The sequence below is a fragment of the Aotus nancymaae genome, unplaced genomic scaffold, assembly GCF_030222135.1.
Source record: "Aotus nancymaae isolate 86718 unplaced genomic scaffold, 86718_ANA_hifiasm-v0.15.2.pri h1tg000053l, whole genome shotgun sequence".
Classification (NCBI taxonomy): Eukaryota; Metazoa; Chordata; class Mammalia; order Primates; family Aotidae; genus Aotus; species Aotus nancymaae.
In genome coordinates, this window is record NW_026988467.1 from 3,124,646 (window position 1) to 3,147,683 (window position 23,038).

General features: G+C 50.5%; 1 protein-coding gene across 10 annotated transcripts in view; it reads right to left on the reverse strand.

The window, feature by feature from the left end:
- Positions 1-23,038, reverse strand: part of NPHP4 (nephrocystin 4) — a 138,527-nt gene that overhangs the window by 33,586 nt on the left and 81,903 nt on the right. For 9 of the 10 annotated variants that reach the window (XM_064363158.1, XM_064363155.1, XM_064363153.1 and 6 more), the window contains 5 exons: positions 12,414-12,475; positions 10,390-10,497; positions 8,921-9,072; positions 8,579-8,770; positions 7,900-8,087 (listed from right to left, as the gene is read on the reverse strand). In XM_064363158.1, the coding sequence (XP_064219228.1) occupies positions 7,900-8,087; positions 8,579-8,770; positions 8,921-9,072; positions 10,390-10,497; positions 12,414-12,475 (702 nt within the window). The remainder of the gene's footprint in view (positions 1-7,899; positions 8,088-8,578; positions 8,771-8,920; positions 9,073-10,389; positions 10,498-12,413; positions 12,476-23,038) is intronic. The other variant, XM_064363154.1, reaches the window with a different exon arrangement.

Sequence of the window (23,038 nt, forward strand, 5' to 3'; positions counted from 1 at the left end):
TGTGTGAGAGAGAGAGAAATAACATATGCAAATTCATGGGAAAAATTCTCAATCTGACTCATGAAGATCCACCTGAACTCATGCTTTAACATTTTCCCAGCTCTTCCCAACAAAACGCTTTGAAGCAAGAAGACCCAGAATTGAAGCGCCCCATATCCTGATCTCTGAAATGCCGTCGTGTCGCCATCCCCATTCAGGCCAGCCAGGCTGCTCAGAGAAACGGGCCCTGGCTGGAGGCAGGGAGAGCATGGGATAAGCCTGGAACCGGCACTGCCCCCAGAGAGCAGGACGCACCCAACGGCCAATCAGAGCGGATGAAAGGGGCCCAAAGGGCTCCCAGAATAATAACGCGTGCAACCCTGCGCATCGATGAAGACACAGGCGACCACAGCCACGCTCCAAAGACAAAGCAAAACAGCCGGACACCTAATGCTGGGATCGCCACTACTGGGCTAACCCCTCCACTGACTTCTCACTCTGAAAACTGGCAATGAAAGGGAAAAAATTAAACCTTTGTCCTGTCTTTTTGGAGCACATATATGCAGTTCCTCCCTTGTCAATAGCGAAAGTTCTTTCTTAACAGAAGAATGTGAGCTAATAAAGGCAGACCAAATGATCGAATTAGACAAATTACATTTCGAAAACACTCATTAAATAACTGATGCAAGCAAAGCTGGGCCCAGGTGAAACGAGAGGTGGAAGGTTGCTGGGGACCAGGTTATTTGCATGAAGCCAAAAAATGGCCCGAAGAATTCTTCAGTCAGTTCAAAGGGGAAACCTCTCTTTCCACAGGAGAAACCTGGAGGTGGGCAGCTTAACCAAGCGACCGAATCAGCATCCTAACGATGAGATGATCTGACATCCGTGCCTCCCGAGGTGGTGGGTGTGAAGCACACAGCACTCACAATGAAGCATTCATGCCGTGATCCAGAATCAAACAGCTTCCGGCCCTTGCTCCCAGTGTTCAAGAACTACTGGGGATAAAGCAACAAGTTCAACAACATGAAGAAGCGACCAGATGCGTGCTGAGCACGGGACGTTCTACAAGACAGCTCCCTCGGTCTCTCCCAAACGCCAGCATCCCTGGAAAAAAATCGCAGGCGACTACAAGATTAAAGTGATAATCACAAGTACAGTACAGGACCCGGGGCTGGATCCCAGATCAAAAAAGCATACCTGGGGGACAAATGGCGGAATGGTACTACAAAATTCATATTATCTTAAATGTGATACTAGAATTGCACATATATAAAAGGGTGCCCTTATTTTTAAGAGAAGCATGTTGCTTATTTAGAGGTAGAGTGTTGCCATGCATGTCTACGACTTACTTTCAATTAATTTTTTTGAATTAACTGTTTAATTCAAGATAAACAATTAAGCAACATTCCCAAACATGGCACGGTTTCTGTAGGAGGGGACATGTGGGATTAGGGCTCTCTCAGAGAGGGTTGGGACAGCGAGGCCGTGCTAGGTGGCCCAGAGCAGGACTGGAGGCTGTTCTGATGGAGATGCCTCTTAGCTGGGAGGGCCCAGGGAGGGGAAATGGACTGGCATTCTTCGGAAAAATAGATGCCCTTGGCTGACCCAGAATTCAGTGACTTCAGCTCTCCCAATGAGGGAGGGCTCCACGAAGAAACAGTAAGAGGGACATGTTAGGAAGCAAAGACCAGGACAGGAGCAAAGGAAACAAGCCCAGGGCCGAGGAGGGAAGCAACGCACACAGGGGAGACCACGTCCTCAGCAGAGCCCCCCGAAAGGTGCAGGAAGAAGAGGTGATAAGAAGAAAGCCTACTCACAGCTCCGAATACCCAAAAACAGAAAAAAACACTCTCGGGAGCCCTGGGCTCCCTGGCTCCTCCAGGCCCACAGGCATGGCTGCGGGAAGCTTCAGTTCAGGAGGACCAGCATGCAGGGCCGTGGCACAAGCCCCAATGGGTCTGCCAGGAAGACACCACGCCTCAGATGCCGCCCTCTGAGTGATCCTCCCCCAGGTCAGGACATGGCAACGGCCTGGGAAGCTGGAACCAAGGCGTTCTCCCATCTACCCTCATTTATTCAGACACCCAAGTCTCTGATGATGTCAAATTTTGGATTCTGAGAACATAATTTTCCTTAGGACAACTATTCAGGGGCTGGGAATTGGCTTGTTGTCTAAATTTGGTGGGTATAGGGCCCATGCTTTAAAATCTTGCATGTCCTATTAACTCTTGTGACAGGATACAGAAAGAATGCCTATCAATTCAAACACACATATACGCACACAGAGACGCGCACACAGATGCGCACGTGCGCACACACACGCACACAGACACACACACACACAGACACCCCACACCAGAAAATGGGCAGGAGACCTGAACCCACACCTCATGCACAACACCCCTCAGGCCAGGAGGGCTGTGAAAGGCGCTCAGTATCATCAGGGAAACTCAAACCACAAGACCCCTCTACACCAGGATGGTTCAAGGAACAAAGAAAACCAGCGACCACCATGTGACTGGCGAGGACATGGAGCTGCCTGGGGTGCGGGTCTCCTGCTGACGGCTGCGGAAGCTGGCCAAGCAGTAGGGGCACCTGCTTGGCAGATCCACTAAACCTAACAACAGGTGCTGCTCCACGACCCAGCCCCTCACTCCCAGGCACATCTGACACAACAGCAAATCCACTCCAAAAGCACCTCGCAGCAGCGCTGTGCAGAAGAGCCAAAAACCGGAACCCATTCCAATGCCTATTTGAATGGGGAAGCATCGCAGCATCACCACACATTGAGTTTCTCTACAGCCAAGAAAATGGAGAAACTGCTGCTACAGATGGACAGGGTGGCCTCACAGACAAGAGGCCCAGCAGAGAGGAGGGATTCAAAACAGGACATAAAACATGATCCCACCGAAGTCCACAAAAGGGGGCAAAACCGGTCTACAGTTGCCAAATTCAGAAGCGTGGCTCTCTTGGGGGAGGTGAAGGACTGGGGTGAGGGAGGCCTCTGCACCCTGTTCCAGAGCCCCTTCTGGGCTGGGAGGCCGTTACACAGATGTGTTCACTCTGTAAAATCTATACCTTTTATAAAAATCAACTCAAAATGGATCACAGACCTAAATGTAAACCACAAAACTATACAAGTCCTAGGAGATGACACAGAACAAAATCCAGGTGACCTCAGAGATGGCTTTTCAAATACAACCCATGCACAGTCCGTGAGAGAAATAGCCAATGAGCTGGACTTCATTAAAATGAAAAACTTCACTCTGCCAAACATACTGCTAAGAGAATAGAAAGACAAGCCAGAGATTGGGAGAAAACATTTGCAAAATACGTATCTGATAAAGGACTCGCATCCAAATATCTAAAGACATCTGTTCAGGTCTGAGCAGAAATCTCACGGAAGAAGATATACAGATGGCAAACAAGCACATGAGAAGATGCTCCACATCACATGTCGCTAGAGAACCGCAAATTACAACAACGAGACAGCACTGCACCGCCTGCTGGAGCGGCTAAAATCCAAACCACTGACAACGCCAAATGCTGGCGAGGATGCAGAGCAACCAGAGCCCTTATTCACTGCTGGGGGGAATGCAAAATGGCCCAGCCACTTTGGAAGACAGTATGGTGATCTCTAACAGAACTAAACATACCCTTACCACATGATCCAGCAACACCCCTTGGTATTTACCTATTGGTTGAAAATTTATGTACATACAAAACCCTGTACACGAATGTTTCTAACAGCTTTATTCAAAATTGTCAAAAACTGTAAACTACCAAGATGCCCTTCAAGAGGTGAATGGATATATAGCCTGTGGCACATACATGCAATGAAGTATCATTCAGCAATCCAAGAAATGAGTGAGCCAGACACAAAAATCCATGGAGGAACCTTAAACGCACAGCACTGCTAAAAATGCAAAAAAAAACTAGCCGGGCGTGGTGGCGTGCACCTGTAATCCCAGCTTCTCGGGAGGCTGAGGCAAGAGAATTGCTTGAACCCGGGAGGCGGAGGCTGCAGTTTTGAAAAGCCACATACTATGTGATTCCAGCTGTATGACGTTCTGGCAAAGGCAACACGGAAACAGTAAAAAGAACAGTAGTTACCGGGGAGGAGGGGAGGGCTGAACAGGTGGAGCCCAGCGGAGGTGTAAGGGTGATGAGACTATTCTGTATGATCCTGTCATGGTGGATCTATGATGTCATGTATTTGTCAAAAATCATAGACTGTATAATGCAGAATGAACCTCAGTGTAAACTATGAGTAATTCATAATAATGTATTGATACTGCTTCATCGGTCGTAACAAATATGTTACATCAGCAGGCATGGTGGCTCACACCTGTTATCTCAGCACTTTGGGAGGCTGAGGTAGGAGGATCACTTGAGCCTAGGAGTTCGAGACCACCCTGGACAACATGGCAAAACGCCATCTCTACAAAACCTACAAAAAAATATTAGTTGGGCACTATGGTGCATGCCTGTGGCCCCAGTTATGTGGGGCTGAGGTGGGAGGATTGAGGCTGCAGTGAGCCATGATTGTGCCACTGCACTCCAGCCTTGGCAACAGAGTAAGACCCTGTCTCAAAAAAAAACAAAAAAACAAACAAACAAAAAAGAATGTGTCACAGCAATGCAAAATGTTAATAATAGGGGAAACTTGGAGGAGGGGAAGTCCTATGGGAACTCTCTGTATCAGCTACTCAATTTTACCATAAACCTAAAACTGATAGAAAAAAATAAAATTATCAATTTTTAAAAATAACACAACCATGTACTCGCAATCTGTGCTCTTTACTGTATGCATGTTATATTTCAAAAACAACAAGAAGCATCTTTTATGTGAGGCTTATGAGAGACTCAGTTCTGAACTGATGCAACTCCGAAGGCCCTGAGGAACTGTGCCTGTCCAGGGAGGAACCCTCCCGCAAGCTGTGGTTGCTGAAGGAAGCCCAGAGCTGCCCAGGCAGAAACTCAGCTACGTAAGAAACTGAAATCAATCGGGCGGGTTTTATTGGACTTAAGAATTTTGGACTTTGAATTTTAATTCATAATGACAAGAAACTTTGATTTTGGAGTTTCATTCCTTTGGACTTCAACTCGCAAGGAAATTTAATTTGGGGACTTGAATTTCTCTCTGAGAAATCATCATGGAAAGGGGTTGATATTCAAGTCGGGAGCATCTCTAAGTGGTTGGCCTTTTTTACTGAATGATCTCAATGCTGTCATTTAACTTCATTGCAAGAGCCTCTGACGAGCTGTGCTGGATAAAATGACTGGATAGAATTTGGAATGGGAAGCAGAATAGGGAATGAGTCTTCAGCAGTGAGCACAGAGGAGCCTTGGGACCAATGCATTCATCTGATCCATTTTACAGCCTTCTGGGGACATAAGTCTACCAAAGGCCTCAGGAGGATTGAAAAAGGAAAGGTGGTTGGCTTAGCTGAAGTGATTCAGGAAGGCTGGAACCGCCCTGGTGGTGACTAGCCCCCTTCCCCAAAGACAACGGCCACACCCCTGGTTGGCCATAAAGTCCTGATTAAGGCCAGTGAGTTGAGATAACCAACGTCCTTACCTGGCTTCAAGCCTCCATGCAAAGGAGCCTCCTGCAGCCTCTCTCTGCCCAGCCCCCGTGCCTCTGCGGGCAAGAGCAGCTCAACTGACTGGGGGTGGGGAATAGACTAACTGGGCTAACTAAGTAGGCTGCTCATTCCTCCTCCCCACTCTCTTCTTTTCACATCTGCCCACAGGAAAGAATGCAATAGTCCAAGATGTGCTTTCAGGCGTGCAGAGAGGCGAGGGCTCACCCTAGGTGCAAAGCCTGCTGCTGTCTGGCCAACCTCCACCTGCATCAAAGGCCATCCATGTCAGGGGCTGGCGCCAGTGGGCACAGCTGGGTCTCAGACCAACCATGTCTCACAGCTGCTTTATCAGGAATAAATGCATGATAAAGAAAGTGTTATTTTCATCTCCGCCATCTGCCTCTCTCGACTGACTGGACAAGAAACAAGAAACATCCCTACTGTATGTACCTGGTGACCCTGGTATCCAACCGTTTGGCTGTTTTGTCTTCTAAGCATTTACATTCATCAAATTTTTTTCTTTCTACTTTTATTGGGTTTGCTCTTTCTCCTCCAAACTTCTTGAGTTGAACAATTAAAACAATATCTTAAAGGGTACTTTCTTCTTCATCAACATAGGCATTTAAAACTGTAAATTCCCGCTGGACACAGTGCTTCACGCCTGTAATCCCAGCACTTTGGGAGGCTGAGGCAGGTGGATCACCTGAGATCAGCAGTTCACAACCAGCCTGGCTAACATGGTGAAATCCTGTTTCTACTAAAAATATACAAAATTAGCTGGGCGTGGTGGCACATGCCTGTAATCCCAGCTACTTGGGAGGCTCAGAAAGGAGAATCACTTGAACCCGGGAGGCAGAAGTTGCAGTGAGCCGAGATCATGCCATTGTACTCTAGCTTGGGCAATAAAAGAAAACTCTGTCTCAAAAAAACCTGTAAATTCCCCTGTAATTACAATTTAACTTGCATCTCCTAAGTTCTGATATTCAATATTATTTTGTCATTCAGTTTTAAATAATTAGGCATTTCTATTTTGATATTTTGAGTTCTTCATTGACCTATGGAATAATTAGAAACATATTTTAAAATCAAAACACAAAAAAAGCAGTTCAGAGTGGTTGTAGGGGAGAGAGTGACTGAATTCTGATCTTGTGGCATTATGGCCAGAGAAAGTTATAAAATTAGATTTGATACTGATTCTCTCAGTATAGGGTGATGTCTGCTTGGTGAGCTAAAAATATGTATGAAGGATGATCAGTTTTTATAAGTTTCAAAGTATGCTTTAAAATAATGCATATTCTCTAAATGGGAGTACAGGTTTCCCCAAATCACCTTTTTAAACTGTATTTTATAATATTCTCAATTCGTTTCTTTTTGATCTATCAATCTACTGAGAAGTATGTGTAGATCCCCTATGACTGTGGGGTTTTGCCAATTTCTCCTTTTAAGTCCATCAAGTTTGCAGATTCAGAACTGCTTCTCTTCCTAGCGAATTACTTTCTTGGTGATTATTTAACAGCCTCCTCGATCCCTGGCACCACACTTGCTTTGTCTCTGTCGCCAGGTGCCAATGTTAAGCTACTTCCATTTGGGGTCAGCATTTTAACATCACTTTTCCACACACCACTTTCTACCGTGAGAGGCGGCAGCGTTTCAGACCCCAGCTGGGTCCCTTACGAGCTGTGCCACTGACAAAGATGGGAAAACTGACCATCAACAAAAATACCAACTTGTCAGGTGTGTTTCTATTCAATGTAGCTTAAAGCTATTAGTTTACAATGATACCAGATTAAAGAAAAGCCACTGCTCCCCACCCTTGAAGGATGCCAGGTAATCATGTAATTATTTCAGAAATTGGCAAATAAAGGGAAGAATCAAGTATTATCCAGCCTTTCCCATACAAACTGCACCTCAACGGAAGCAAAAAGTTGATCCTGGGAAATTTCTGGTTTTGGAAGCATCCCAGCTGACAAGGCAAGTGTTCTAGAAGTGGAATGTCACCACTGCACAAATGACACAAGCAGTGGGCATATGGTTGCTGACGTAATATAAAAAGAAGTAACCAGAAGTCAAGGGCGCAGGGGAGGTGGTGCACACATCACCCGTTACAAAGAATTCTTGCCAAAAACAAAAACGCGAATCTAATCACGAATCTAGATCTAACTCCCAGTTTGGGGCTGAGTGTTTGCTGCACTGGTTCACTGGATAATTCTAATGCTGTGTATGTTTTAAACTTTTCATAGTACCACTTTTTAAAATAGTAACATTGACGATTTACACACACACACAAGTCAGCGCAGAGTGTCTCGCCTTCGCCATGCACACGGGTATTTACCAGCATCGAAGGCGCCGTCTCTGCTCACAGGCACAAGGATGTGGGTCAGGGCGCCAGAGCTGGGCTGTCCGGCCTCTTCCAGCTGGACCAGCTGCAGTCGTGGCGTCACTGTGGGTGGGAAGCGGTAGAACTGGAAGGTGAAATACACAGTCTCTGGCCGTGACGTTCCTCGGCAGTCCTGGGCCACTCTGAATCCAACGACAGCTCTAGGTTAATTGAGTGTCCATGGCACCGAATCTGGGAGGTCTGATGTGCATCTGCATAGGGAGATGGTCTGGGCGCCTCAGCCGCCAGGGCAACAGTAAAGAGGCTGCCACGGTCACCAATGGAACCGCTTTGCTGTGCTCTCAGCGAGCCAGCCAGACAGCAGCACTCTCGGGTGTGAGGACACTCCTGGCTGGAGAAGCTGCCTTCGGAGCTACGCTAAGATCTAAGACCTGAACAACACACTGTCCACATTCTAACTAAGGACCACAGAAGATGGGGTAAAGCGGCTTTCACAGCCTTTAACATGCCGTGGGTGGGTCCTAGCCAAGATCAAATAAAAACAGACGGCACTCCTGCATCTACTAAGACCTGAACATGAACAGTTCTGCCAGGTCAGAACCTCAGCAAAGTTTCTCTTCAACTCAGGAAATGCGAAAGCCAGATGAGTAACAGAGAATATTCCAGGATTTACCTGCTAAAGGCGAGAAACTGTAGCACTATCTCGTTGCTTTGCAGACAATCCGATTCCTCCTTCTGAGGGTTAAACGTCACAGGGTCTGCAGGGTTGACCGCCTCGGCTGGCTGTTTATTGGCGTCCAGAATCTCAGGAAATCCAGAGGACTGCAGGAGCGCCATGGAGGCCCTCGAGGGCTGCCCTGCAGAGCTGAGACACAGCGAACCCTTAGGGAGCCCCCCGGGACAGGGGGGACCCATTGATGCACCTCCCTGTGGAAAGCCTGGTGTTGTTCACAGGTCCAACAGTCTGATGGCACAGCACGTACCTGGTCCCATCCCGCCCAGACCCACACCTCACCTCCTGGTCTCGGTTCCCACGACAATAGGGGCATGCAAAGGCGTGAACGGCAGCTCCTGTAACTGTTCAGCAATGGATGTTTCGAGGACCAGGGAGGTCTGGCCCAGGTCGGCTTCCAGGTGGGAGATACCACCCTCCAACGGGAACTCCTGCTGAACAAAATGAGGGCTTCCAAGTGAGGCCACCAAGGACCCCAACCCCTAATAACTACCGATGCCCTGAGCTAGGGGATTCATTGATGAATTGCCTCTGGAGAGTTGCCAGCTCTAGCAAATAAAAATACAGGAGGCTCAATTATGCTTGAATTTCAAGCAAACAACAAATAATTTTAGCATAAGTATGTTCCCTGTAATATTTGGGACATACTTATACTAAAAAATTATTTGTTATTTACCTGAAATTCAGATGTAACTGGGCATCCTATATTTCACGTGGCAACACAATTTGTGAGTTGAGAAGGAATCCTAATTTTATGAGCAGGTCAGGACTGTGGAAGATACGTGATGCTTGAGATGGTAAATTCATATCAAAACATGTTTATAGAAGACCAGAAAGATGAAGCGTCCCCAACACTCCAAGATAAACCATGGCACCAAGCCCCTGGCTGGTGTGTCTGGACAGTCTCTTGTCCCCACAGCCCCTGAACCTTCCCATCATTCACTCATATTCCACCTCAAAGGCCGAGGCAGGCCTCTCGATGGGGAGCTGCCTCTAGAGTTGGGAATGTGCTCTCTCAAGCTTCATTCTCAAGCTTTCTGTTTCAGTCCAGAGGGACACCAGGTCACCCTCACGTCATGTCTCAGGTGCCAATAATAAAACGCTAGGCAAGCTCTTCACAAACACACGAGCCCCAGAGATGCTTTAGATAAGGCAGCAGAGACTCATGGTGCTAAGAGTGTTTTCAAACAAGGAATTAAAAGAAGCTATTTTTCCTCAACATAACTCCGGTTAAGACAAGAGATGTAGTTTGCAGGTGAACCAGCCCTAGCTTTTGAAACCAAACTCCATAGAAATCCCCCAAGGCTGGTGGCAACACAGGGCAATCTTAGCGGTAAGCGTGCCCTGAAGCCAGGTTGGCAGGCTCCACTCACCTCCTTTAGCTGCGGACAGCAAGGAGGGTCTTGGGGTGCTGGGAGCCTGTCTCACCTCTGTTTCTAGATCCAGACACACCCTCCTTTTATTTTCATGTAGAGATCTAGGGACAGTTAACTGTTTTTGTGGGCAGATCACAATCTGAATTGAGTGCTGTGGCATGAAGAACTCACGGGCCACATTCGTCTTTGGTCTCTGAGACAGAATGATGGCAACTGTCTGAGGCCTCAGAGTGAGCAATGCCCCACCCCACCCCCACATCCCAGGGAACCCGCCACAGTCTCTGCCACCTAACTGAGGACCAGCACAGCGCAGAAACCCAAAGTGAGGAGCTGTGGAGCCATTCCTTGGTGGGGGGCGAGGTGGGCGGCACTTACTGCCTGGGCTGGGGAGGCCCGAGAGTCATGTGGTGGCTGGGAAGTGGGCCTGGCTGAGCGGTGCCGAGTCGGGGACCGTGGGGAGGCTGCCAGCTGGGAAATCGACAGCTGGAAGGAAAGAGAGCGCAGGTGAGAGGCTCAGAAGCTTGCCGGTCCATCCACGAAACCTCCAACACATGCTGGCCACACCGGGGGAACGGGCAGCCCTGGATCCAGCCACAAAAGAAAGTGATGCCTGCAGCCTCCTGGCCAGCAGTGGCTCTGGAATCTAGAATCGCTTCTGAAGTTCCTTTATTTAACAACAGAGAGGTGATTCCATGATCTCCCTCAGATTGTAATATCTTATTAAGAATATTATTAACAAGGAAAACAAGCAAGAAAGGAGAAAGCATCTCAAGCTACAACGGTGGCCTGGCCTCTGCCTCTCTGTCCCTTGCCAGCCCTGGCCTGAGCACCTCCAAGGCCGGGCGGTTCTAGCCACCCAAGTTCCTGCCGAACACACCTCCCTGTGAAGGCAGTGACCGCCTCGGCGGCCGGCGCAGGCCCTGGAGATAGCTGTGATGGAGTGCCCGCGCCACGTGGCACTACCGTGTAGCCTCAGGCGAGTCAGCTAACCTCTTTTTGCCTCAGTCTCCTGATCTATAAAATGGGGATAATAATAGTGCCTAAACTGCAGGACTGTTTGGAGAACTAAATGAAAGTCCCCACAAGGGTTTGGCATAGTACCTGGTACGCGGTGCGCCTTCTATAAATACCGCAGACATCTAGAAATGGGTGCGGCTGTGAAACACTGATGTGGAGGACCGGGGCCCACGCACTCCTGAAGACACGATCTCAGACCCGCACTCCACCCCCAGCACACACAGCCAGCACCTGACGCTCACGGTCAGTCAGCAATGACGGCCAGCCCACGCCGACTGCAGGCAGAGAGGCCCCAACATATGAAGAGGCACTGAGGACCGATGGGGGGTAGGGTGAATGAAGCATCCCCAGGGGACCCTGGCAGCATCTTCAGGGAGCAGAGGAGATCTTTGGGGCCTGTCCACCTTTCCTCAGACCCCACAAGGTATTGTGACTACTCGGGGTCATATGGAAACTGCACCAAGGAAAATGCCAGGTTGGGCCAGCAGGGCAGCCGGGAAGCCAACCACAGACTCGTGCCTTTAGGTGAACCCAGTATTCTTCACTCGTGATCCAGTGTCCCACTGCAGATGACACACTGAAGCTGTTTCCTAGAGACAGCCTTGGATACTGAATTGGTCAGCTTTGCTAGAAAGTCAATTTCCAGGGTGATGCTGGCAGACAGTCATCAGCAGGAACAAGCCACATCTGACCTCACTCAAAATCACACCGCCAAGGCCAGCCTGGAGCCACGTATAAGCGCCACAGATGACTCAGGACTCCAGAGCGGCAGCCACGCAGGAGCTCAGCTCAGCAGGCAACAGCCCGGCAGGAAGGAGCCTCTCCTCCTACCCAGGAAGTTCCAGAGCTATGGGGATCTGTGCCATTGGACACACAACTGCCAGCAGCTCGTGGCTCTCGGCAGTGGCACTGTCTCCATCAGTATCGGCTGCTTGGCCTACAGAGCCGGGGTGCCTGGAGGGTGCCCTGGACACCAACAGCTGCCAGGCACCACTCCTTGTAGAATGAGTCTGGGAGAGCAAAGAGAGTGAGGACCACATCTCAGCATCTCTCAGAAAAAGCAAAGGCTGTCCAGTCCTGAAAGAGTCGCCACCGTAAGATGTAACTGCCAGGGAGAAGTGGAAACGCCCTAGACGGCAATGTAGGGGTCACAGGCAGCAGTCCCCCTAAAAGCCCAAACTGGGAGTCAGCAAATCAGGGACAGGCTGCACAGACAGGGCGGAAGGGGACACCCCCACCGCGGCCAACAGGCCCTTCCCAGCCACACAGAAGCATGCAGGGAGCAGCTGTGCGTAAGGGGGAACAGAGGGTTTTCTTGTGCCCCAAACTTGCAAGTAATTGACTCAGGATTCTGCGAGCAGCCGTGGGGGGCCTGGACTTACCCCTGGTCCCATAGGCGAGTCCTGCAGGGCAGCGAAACCTCGAGGTGCTGGTGTTGGCGGGCCTGGGAGGAAGCACAGGGGAGCAGGAGAGCGGCCATCAGCCTGTGCGGGGGCGATGGACCCCCACACCCCAACGCAGTCAGGCCTCCACAGGCTTCAACACCTTGTCTGTAATGGGGGGGGGCCAGTGGTTACTGCTCAGGGTTAGGGTTAGGGTTAGGGTTAGGGGTGCTGTCTAGAGCCATGGCATGCCCGGCACCCAGGAGAGGGGGCACAGCCGGCCTCATCCTCGAGGTGTGTGCCCTTGTTCTTTCTGGGTCAGGAGGTCTCAGCATGGGCGCTTGGAGCGCCCAATGTGCTTCTCCTCACTTGTCATCTCTGCATCCTCCCTGCCCGGAAGAGCTGGGGTCTGAGGTCGCCCCAGTCTTGCAGCTCCCTGACTCAGGCTGTCTTGTTAACTGCGAAGCTCCTGAGCAGACGCTGCCACCGGGCTCTCAGCCTCGTGAATGCCCACTCAGCACAAGCTGCTCGCCCAGGTCCTGCTGAGGATTCTCCAAGTGGGCCCCGTCACACCGGGAGCCCACCAGGGGGAGGCAAGGCCAGCTCAGGGACTGAGAACAGCCTTTGCCCTTTATGAGGCCACACCTGCCCCCAGCATCCAGGGCTGCCCACAGAGCCAGCAGCCTCCTCCCCAGGCCCACTGCCCCTGCCCAGCCCCGCCTCCGCCCAGTGGGCATCTGTGCTGCTTCTGCAGTCCCACCCCAGGCCACATGGACACCTCAGGGCCCAGCAGCCCCAGGGCTCTCGGCCCCTGCACCTCAGCAGGAGGAAGCCCTGGCACCACTACAGTCTCTGAAACCCACCAGGCTCCTGCCACGGCAGCACTGGGACGTCTGTGGCCACTTGTCTCTCATGGTCATTTCACACACACTGCCATCTGCCTTCACCCGCCGTGACCGCCCAGCCAGACCCCAAGCCTATCCAGACCCTGGCCACCCCTACCCACTCAGAGGTCAGAGTGTGAACCCCATGCACTGAGTGCACTGGGCCACCTGCCTGGCTTCCCTGAGGCCCACAGCCCTGGCCTCCAGCCCCACGTCCTGTCCCCACCTGGCTCATGACAGCCTCCTTCATGGCGACAGGACTCTCCACTGCAGCAGACACCTCCCCTCCCCATGGGACTTCCAGGATAACCCAGACCTCTGGAGAAATCAGGCTTCCCACATGGCCCTGTCCCACCTCCTGTCACCCCATGTGGCCCACGTCCTGGGCCCGGCTCCTCGCCTTGGCTCTCCTTCCCTCTCTTGTGGCTTCTGATGCCATGAGGTCAGGCAAACAAATCCCCACATGTCCTGGAATCCTGACTTCCTCAAGCACACAGCACAGGCCATGCTCATGGGACCTATGGCCCAAGTACACAGCACAGAGGCCTGTGACATCAAGCACTGGGCACCCTGGACAGAGACCGCCCAGCCACTTCCTGTTCTGCCCTGAATCCCAACAAAACAAAAACAACAAGGAAAAAGCTGTCGACGGAGGAGAAACCAAATCCAGGAAGCGCCACCCTAACGCCGGAGCTCTGCGACCACCAGAACCAATCCCCACCCACGCCTCTCCCAGCAGCTTCCCAAACCCATCCGAGGAGGCGCTGCCCCAGCTGTGAGATCCAGTGGAGACCCTGCTAAGGGCCTGTGGGTGGGGACGGGGGTACAGGAAGGCAGTGGGGGCCAGGCCAGAGGGAGCCCCCAACCCTCAGAGGATCCAACTGCCCAGCCCGGCGGGCACAGCTCTTAGTCCAACCACCTCCTGGGCAGTGCCCATTTGGCCCAAGCAGCTCCTCTGTAACCAGCTACGATAACGTGGCTCCAAGAAGCTCAAAGACTCTGGTCAGAGGAGCCTGCCGTTCTATAAATGAGCTCCCGCTCGGAGGAAGTCAGCAAATGATCTAGCAAGCTTTGCTTCCGTGGGAAAATATCATCTCACTAAAAGCAAAATGCAGATGAGGATTCTGCAGGGGCCGAGCGGTCCTGAAAGCCAGGTGTCTCTCCCCAGATTCCCCGAGTGCCTTTTACAGTCCATTTCAGAGCTCCGTGCAGCAACCCCTCCCACCTCCTCCCGAAACAGCCGAAAGATAAAACAGCAGAGCGGCGAGTGCAGCTTCACTTTGTTCCTCTGTAAATGGGAACTCTGAAAACTCCGCAGGCTGATTTTGATAATGAGGACAAACTGCAGGAAATGGTTCCATTTTCTTCAGTGGAGAGAGCGGGCACTCAGGGGCCAGCCCTCTACGCCTGCGCCGTCCTCTCGGGGAGGAAAGCCAGGATGAAGAGTTAAACCTTCGAAGCACATCTATACTTCCTGCATGCGCTTTATTTCCCCATCATCTCAAATGTGTGCACAGTGTGGACAGTTTTTTCAAGTAACTCTTTATATCATGACTTATGCAATTTTTTCTTCCAAGAGAGTAAAACTACCTAAAAGGCCTTTGGTGACCATTTAAAAAGACACCTGGTGGGAAGCCCAGGCCCCCAGGGCCAAAAACACAGATCTGTCCGGTGAAGCACAGCAGGAAGAGATCCGCCACAGCCACGAAATAACTCGGTTTTGAATCTCTTTGTTTTAATGTTCAATGTGGTCGTGGGATAAGGAGCTTCCCAAACTATACCCATAGTCCCGCCTGGAAGACAGCATGGCCGCCAGAGGGCACCCACTGTACTCCAGCCCCAGGAGTCTCCCAAAAGCCACAGTGGAGTCTGGGACGCCTGAAATCCGCCACATGCCAGGACTTGGCTGACCAGCACCTGGGCCAGCTACTGAACCAGGAGCAGCAGGCGTGTGCACAGGACACAGGCAGGAACGGCTGCGGTGAGCAGAGGGACGAGTACCAGGCCTTCTGGGACAGCACTGTAACAACAGCAAACATCACCAGATGCCACCCAAGTGCTCCTGCAAACAGAAGCTACCGTAGCAGAACCCGCAGCTGCTGCATGGGGCAGAGGAACAACGTGAAGGGAGGAGGCCGGTGGTGTGTGCTGACCTGAGCAGGTTAATCTGCATAGCCATGAAGGGGGGCCTTGGACAGAACAACGCAGGGGTCTCTCCAAACCACAGCACTCCAGATCAGGGGTGCCTGCCTGACAACCGCCGTCTCCCCAAAGGTGCTCCCCCAACCCCCGCAACAAGCCCTGTCCCCAAGGGTCTTTGTTTCTAGACAGCTTATGTGAATGTCTCCTTTTTGTCTTTAAAAATCTCTCCTTTGCACCAAGCCGCGGCTGCACATACAGTGTGACCTGCACATGCAGTCCGGCTACAATCCCCTGCTAGTCCCCAGGCAACTCTGCCATGGAGAGCCCATGCCCACGGCCCATTTCAGATTGACAACATTAGAGAGAAAAATGAAAGAAACCCACCCGTGTAAGCAGGTATGCTGGCAAATCCACGGTAACCACACCCACTCGACGTGCTAGGAAGCATGTACATTACCTGCATAACTTAAAGTAAATTAAATTTTAGTTTAACAGTCATTGTAAGATACACCTTTAGGTCCCCGCTGGAGCCTGAAGTAGTAACAGGGTCAGCACAGAACAGAAAGCCGAGACCTCCACAGCGAGCCCAGGACACAGAGCCGCTCCGTGCACACCCCTGCGGCAGAGGCCTGGGCTCCCTTACTGGGAGGTGGAGTCAGCGTCTGGCCGAGCCACCACAGGACCCGTTTCAGGGAAATAACCTGGATTAAGAAGAAGAGCACAGAGCCTGGCCAACGTGAGGAAACCCCATCTCTACTAAAAGTAAAAAAATTAGCTGGGCATGGTGGCGGGTGCCTGTAATCCCAGATGCTCAGGAGGCTGAGGCAGGAGAATCGCTTGAACCTGGGAGGCAGAGGTTGCAATGAGCCGAGATCTCGCCCTTGCACTCCAGCATGGGCAAAAAGAGTGAGACCCCATCTCCAAAAAAAAAAAAAGAGGCACAGAGACTCAGCTTTTCCACGGCTGCTCCGAGAAGTTCGGGGCCAGTGGGCCCTCAGATGGGGTTGCCAGCACACACCTCCTGCCCAGAGCCAGGTCTGAGAAGAGCGGGAAGAGACTAAGACACTTATGACAGCAGAGCCAACTGCAATCCAGAGCTGCTCCACATAGCTTGCTACAGACAAAGGGAAACTGACTTCCCACCAAGGGAGGTTCCTCCACCTGTCAAGATTCCTTTTCCCTGATGCTCCAGCACTCTCTAGTCAGTCTCCACTTGCTGAAAACCATGGTCAACAAAATCGCCCAAGTGTCTACTTTTCTGTCAATGTAGCTTCAAGAAACTCAAAAGCCTTGTACTCAACAACAGGGCAGGCCTCAGGAGGCAAGGCAGGGCCTGTGCTCCGACCTCAGCCCCGGGTGGCCGCATGTCCCACCTGGTCACAGAGCGCCTTCACACTGCCTCTGCACTGGCCTGGAGGAGGACCTGCAAGAGGAGGCAACCCACGCACATTCCACACTCAGGAGAGAGGGACACGCCCTCAAGCCCACGGCTCTCAGACAGCACCGTGGGTTAGTCAAAGGGCAAAAGTTGTACAGTGAACAAATAATGCTCAAACATGCTCATGGGGACAAGATCCCCAAATTCCTCCTTCCTCCACCCCCAGGGAGAGCATTCTACATACAGGGCAGAGAACAGAAAAGCACACAGTTACCCAGAGTGCTAATACCACTAAAACCACAGCCCCAAACAGAGGAAGGAGCTCTCCAGCCAAGCCCATGGCCGCCAGCCACACCACTGCCCCCAAGGAAGGGTACTAGGTTCTGCTTCTCAGTGCGCTTGGGGCAGCAGACAACAGCGATGAGGCTGGGGCAGGAGGCAGCCTCCCCACTAGCAACCCTCTCACTTCCAGTGTCACCGCACCAGACAGATTAAACATACTGACTACTGGCTGGACGTGGTAGCTCATGCCTATAGTCCCAGCACTTTGGGAGGCCAAGGCAGGAGGACTGAGTCCAGAAGTTCGAGACTAGCCTGTGAAACATGGCAAAATCTCATCTCTACAAAAAAAAATAGCCAGGTACAGTGGCATGCACCTGTAGTCCCAGTTACATGGGAGGCTGAGGTGGGAGGCTTGCTTGGGCCTGGAAGGTGGAGGCTACGGTGAGCCGTGACTATGCCACTGCACTTCAGCCTGGGCAACAGAGTTATCTTCTCTCAAGAAAATAAAAAGTACTGACTACACAAGGGGGTCCCAGGCTGCCGGGTTGCGTGTCCATCTCCTGACACAGAGTTTCACTGAGCAGCTATTTTCAATATGCATGCTGCAATGCCATTTAAAAAGTGAAATAAAAGCAAGGAGAAAGGAAGGACGTGTTTTACCACCTTTATTTTCCCTCATCCATGGATTCATTTATCCAATAAACATTTTATCAGATGCCTGCGCTATGACAGGACCTCAGAAAGAAATGAAGATAAGGAAACAGCTCAGTGGAGGACGGGGTTGTGCTCTCCACTGACACGTCTTCCTAGGCTGGAGGGAGCAGGGGCCTCTTGAGACATCAGGAAACATGCACGGAGGCCGACGGTGTCCCTTGTGGCCTGACTGCCCCAGCAGGAGCCGGGTGGAGCTCCCCGCCCCAGAACGCACCTGTCCTCCTGGGCCCAGCTGTGCTGCCAACTCACCACGGAGCACACGGGGGTCAGCAGGAGCTGGATGAGGGGTCCTAACAGAGGAAAACGCTCATTTCGCTGAGCAATTGCCCGGCTGAGCAAAGCTTCCCGCATTAAACTATGGGGTCAGCAATTCTACAGGACAGAGAAGTCCTCAGGGAGGAGGGAGAGGGGGCGGCATGAAGAGGCTGTTGCTTAGCAACTCACGGCAGCTGGCGGAAGGCAGGGACGGGTCAGGCCTTGGGCGATGCCGGTAGAGTGTGGCCCTGTTATGAACAGGGGTAAACAGATGGCCCTGAAAGGCAGGGGAAAGGAAGGTCCATCGCTGGTAAAGGCGCAGTCTCTGGGGTTTGAAGAAGGGTTGTAAACAGCAGCTTCCTACCATCAGACCGTGAAAATACAGGATGAGTCCATATTCACTCACACTCTAGACACTAAGAATTCACACGGCAAACCCACTTGAAGGACCTTTATTCCTGACTATTTGTGGGTAAAAAGTCATTCTTCCTAAGAGTTTGAAAACAGGAACGGGAAAATGAGCAAAACCTAAGCAGAGATCAAGGAACCACCGGACGACAAGTGAGCACAGGGCTGTGTGCCGCAGGAATCCAGGCTGCAGGCAGCCCGGGACAGGAGCTGGTTCATCAGGCCCGAGCCGAGTGGGGGGTTCCAGGACTCGTCAGAGCCCTGAGCTTCCGGGCACCTCCGGTCAGTTTCAGAGCGTCACCTCCCTCGTCAAAGCCTTGCTCTGACCCACTCTCCCACTAACTCTCCAACAAAATGCACCCTTACCACCTGCACACGAGCTTCCATTCCTTGGTTAGAGGGTGGCCAAAAAGCTGTTCTGTGGCCTTAGACTCTCCCCCACTGCCTCGTAATTGACTGAACCACCCTCACCCAAGGCAAGGAGCCGCTGCCTGTCGGGGAGGATGTTCCAGACCAGCTACCAGCACCGCAGGTGCGACCTGGGCAGGAATCTAACTCCATGTGTCCAGGGAAACCACGGCTACGTGTCTGCAGTGACCCCTTCTACATGGCTGTTTCAGATCTATTAAGCAAACAAACCAAAATCCTGACACCACCAGAAGAACATTCAAAAGCAAAATATGGCTCAGGGAAATTCCAAGTTACGAAAAATAAAGACGGGGTGCCCTCTAGCGGCTCAATGCACACTCTTCCCTGGTAAGTGATGAATGAACCTTTGCTCCCTTGCAATGTCACAGAGAAAATAAAAAGGATTATTCATAACCGAGAGCCAAAGTACCTCACTTAAAGTGACAGCCGCATATCATTAAGATCTCCAAAGGAACCATATAAGTTGGTGAAATACTGAAGTATGAAAAGTTTCCATCATAAGTTAAACACCAGTGGATATTTAAAAGTCTCTTATATTGGGTTTTGAGAGGCAATGTCTTCTGATGCTTGGAACCTGGGCTGAAGGCAATCATTTAACGGGACGCAAATGCAGCCATAAATCCAAATTAAATAAACCCAATGAAATCAGGGTCCATCCAGGTAGATTTGCTGGTCCCTAAACAGTGACTGAGAAGTAGATTATGCTGCTACAGCTCATTTGCACCACTGTTCAACTCCTGGTCCTTCCAGTAACCAAGGCACACTCCTCTCTGCCAAGGGTATGACAGTAAATCTTCTGGTGAGGAACTCAGAGCATGTATTCCCAACAGCTCTGCATCTTAAGAAGTCAATCTAGGCCGGGTGTGGTGGATCACACCTGTAATCCCAGCACTTTGGGAGGCCAAGGTGGGTGAATCACCTAAGGTCAGGAGTTCAAGACCAGCCTAGCCAACATGGTGAAACCCCATCTTTACTAAAAATAAAAAATTAGCCAGGGGTGGTGGGCACCTGTAATCCCAGCTACCCAGGAGGCTGAAGCATGAGAATTGCTTGAACCCAGGAGGCGGAGGTTGCTGTGAGCCAAGATTGCACCACTGCACTCCAGCCTGGGGGACATAGTGAGACTGTCTCAAAAAACTAAAAGTCAAGCACCTGCTGGTGTGCCCTACACGCAGGAAGATGACACCCTCAGCCAGCCATCCAGAAAGGCGCCTGTCGCAGCGACCACGGATAAATCCCGGGCCCAGGAGCAAGCCCCTCTGTGGGATCCCTCCCTGGGGGGCCTCCCTCACCAAACCTCGATGGCTCTCACTCCAGCCCAAGCACGTCTGGCTTCCTGCAGTCACTCCTCCCTGGGTCCAGCTTCCTGCCCAGAGGCCGCACAGCAGGTTTCTGGAGGACAGGCTGCTTCTCAGCTGTCTTCATCCTTCTCAAACAACAAAAAGTGCGGCAGGAACTACTCAAGTCTATGCATTCGCTGACGGGAAAATGCAAGAAATGCTGGACAAAGCTGGAATGCAAGTGCAGCCAAAGCGGCAGTGGCAGGGAAAGACCCGGGCCGGGTCGGAGACCAGAAGCCCCAACCTGGGCAGCCACTGTCTGCCAGTTTCACCCCTCTAAACCCATACTCTCCTCAGAGTTTTTCCTTTAGGGAATCACCCTCCCCGCCCTTAACCATACAGTCAGGGGTGGGTCCAACCCCCACACCAAGAAGGGTGTATGACCAAGACTGACTGTCCCCACCCCATCCTGATCAGGTGTTACACGGAAAGGCAGGGGACACAGGAGATGGATGGGGCTCCATCAGGACTCCCGCTAGAACAACTGAGTCAATCAGGGCCTTTCTGTTCAGATTCCTAAGCCCCCGATTACCTGGGAGCAGCTCTATGAGGAAAGAAGCCAATACTGAAGAAAGGAGAGCTTAAAGGGGAGGGGTGGGGCATGGGGGAGAGGGACGAACAGATGGAGTCTTAACGGCATCCTTTGAGTGCCGGGATCCAGCCATGCCTCACATCAGCCTACCTCGGGGCTTTTCTGACATGTGAGCCAATACATTCTCTCTTGTGGAAGCTATTTTTAGTCAGGTTTCTATCCCTTGTATACAAAAGGGTTTTGATTAACTCGCTTACTCTATAAATATGTCCTGAATGTTTTACTATGGCCCAGGACTCATGAGGCAATGTAAAGATGAATGAAACAGTCCCCACTGTGCGCTGCTTCAACGACAAGAGTCTTCAGTGTGCAGCAAATGAATGCACCAAGTATCTGCACCTCTTTACCTTCAAGGCATGAGTCAGTTCCCAGTCCCCTTGTGACTGGAAGGCCATGTGGTTACTTCTAAGCAGGGAGGAGGAGAAGTGACCTGTGCCATTTCTGGGCCAGAGCGGTAACTGATGGTACAAGATCCTCCCAAGGCCTCCCCTTCCTGCTGGCGCAGCCCAGCAACATTCAAGATGGCAGCCACCCTCTGGGACCAGGATGATCAGAGCCACCACCAACTGCAACGCGTACTCAGTGAGGGTGAGAAATAAACCTTTTAAGCTCCCAAGATTTGGAGATTGCTACCATAGCAAATTCGACTAATACCATCTAAGAACAGTGGCAGGGAAGGAAAGAATCAGACAATACACGAGGATATAAAATAAACAGTGGCGCCCACAAAGGGCTGCAGGGTGCTGAAAACAAAGCTCTGCCGTGAGTACAGGTTTCCATAAGAGAGAGCAAGAAAAGTTGAATAGATGCCTTTTTAAATGTGGAATATTTCGAGACATTTTCCAACTGTAGGTAAAAAGGAAATAAAAATGGAACTCAACAATGTAGGAAATAACACTCCAAATCAAAACCTATGAAATGGGGTCAAAGACATACTTGGAAGCAATTTGCAGAATCTTAAATGATTTTATTATTGGACATGAGCAAATAAGCTAAAAATTCTGCTTTTTAAAAGAAAATAAAGATAAAATATAAAATTAAGATTAAAGAAAAAGTAACTTAAAAGCAAGAGAACCAATAAGTAAAAGTAACAGCTGATTCTTTGACGAGACTAATGAAATATACAAACCTCTCATAAGCCTGACCGAAAAAGGAAGAATCCTCCCAAGATAGAAAGAGAAGGAAGGAATCTAATCACAGGCGCATATTGAAAGTTTAAATTAGTTACAAACTTTATCTCAGCATCCTTGTAAACTAAAGGAAATTGGCCATTTTTTTAGAGGATGTGTATCTCAAAAGTTAACACAAGATGAGGTGGAAAACATAAATAGACCAATAACCATGAAAAGAAATGTAATTGGTTGTCAAAAATCCCTTCAATGGTTTCAGAGCGAAGTTTTATCAGACCTTCAACAAACAGGTCTTGCCTTTTGTTTAAACTACTTTAAAGCACAGAAAAAGATGGACAGCTTCCTCCGATTATGATATGACCAAAGATGAAGCTACAGAACAGGGGTCTGCAAACTATGGCCCATGGGCCAATTCAGCTCGCAATCTGTGTGTATCAATAAAGTTTTACTAGAACACAGCCACGTTCATTCATTAACATACAACCTATATATACCAGTGGAGATGAGTAGCTGTGACAGAGACTATCTGGCCCACTAAGCCTAAAATATTTACTATTTGGCCTTTACAGAAAAAGTGTGCTAACCTCTTCTATAATCGAGCCTCAATTATAGAAACAGAAATCCCAAACACAAGTTAATCACATCAAGATGGACATAAGTGTAAAACTCCCTGCAAGTCATTCTCTCTTACTTTTTAATACTTTTCTACAACAGTTTTTTAGGTTCTCAGCAGTACTGAGCAGAAGGCACAGAGTGTTCGCACAGTGCCCTGTCCCCACACACAGCTCCCCTCACTAACATCCCACAGCAGATGGCCAGAGTCTTCTTGCCACCTAATGTATTTGGTAGTTTGTTTACTGTCTGTTGTTAAAGCTCCACTGCGACAGGAGCCTAACCGAGTACCTGGCATATCAGACTCCCACAAGCCTTTGCTGAGTGGAGGCGGGAAGGAGGAAAGGAGAACCACCTGCCCCATCTGATTCACATACACTAAGTGCTTGCAGAATGGCTAACAGAAAATGGTAGAAGCAAAGCCAACGCTGAGCTTTCTGTGCCCACTGAGAACCTACT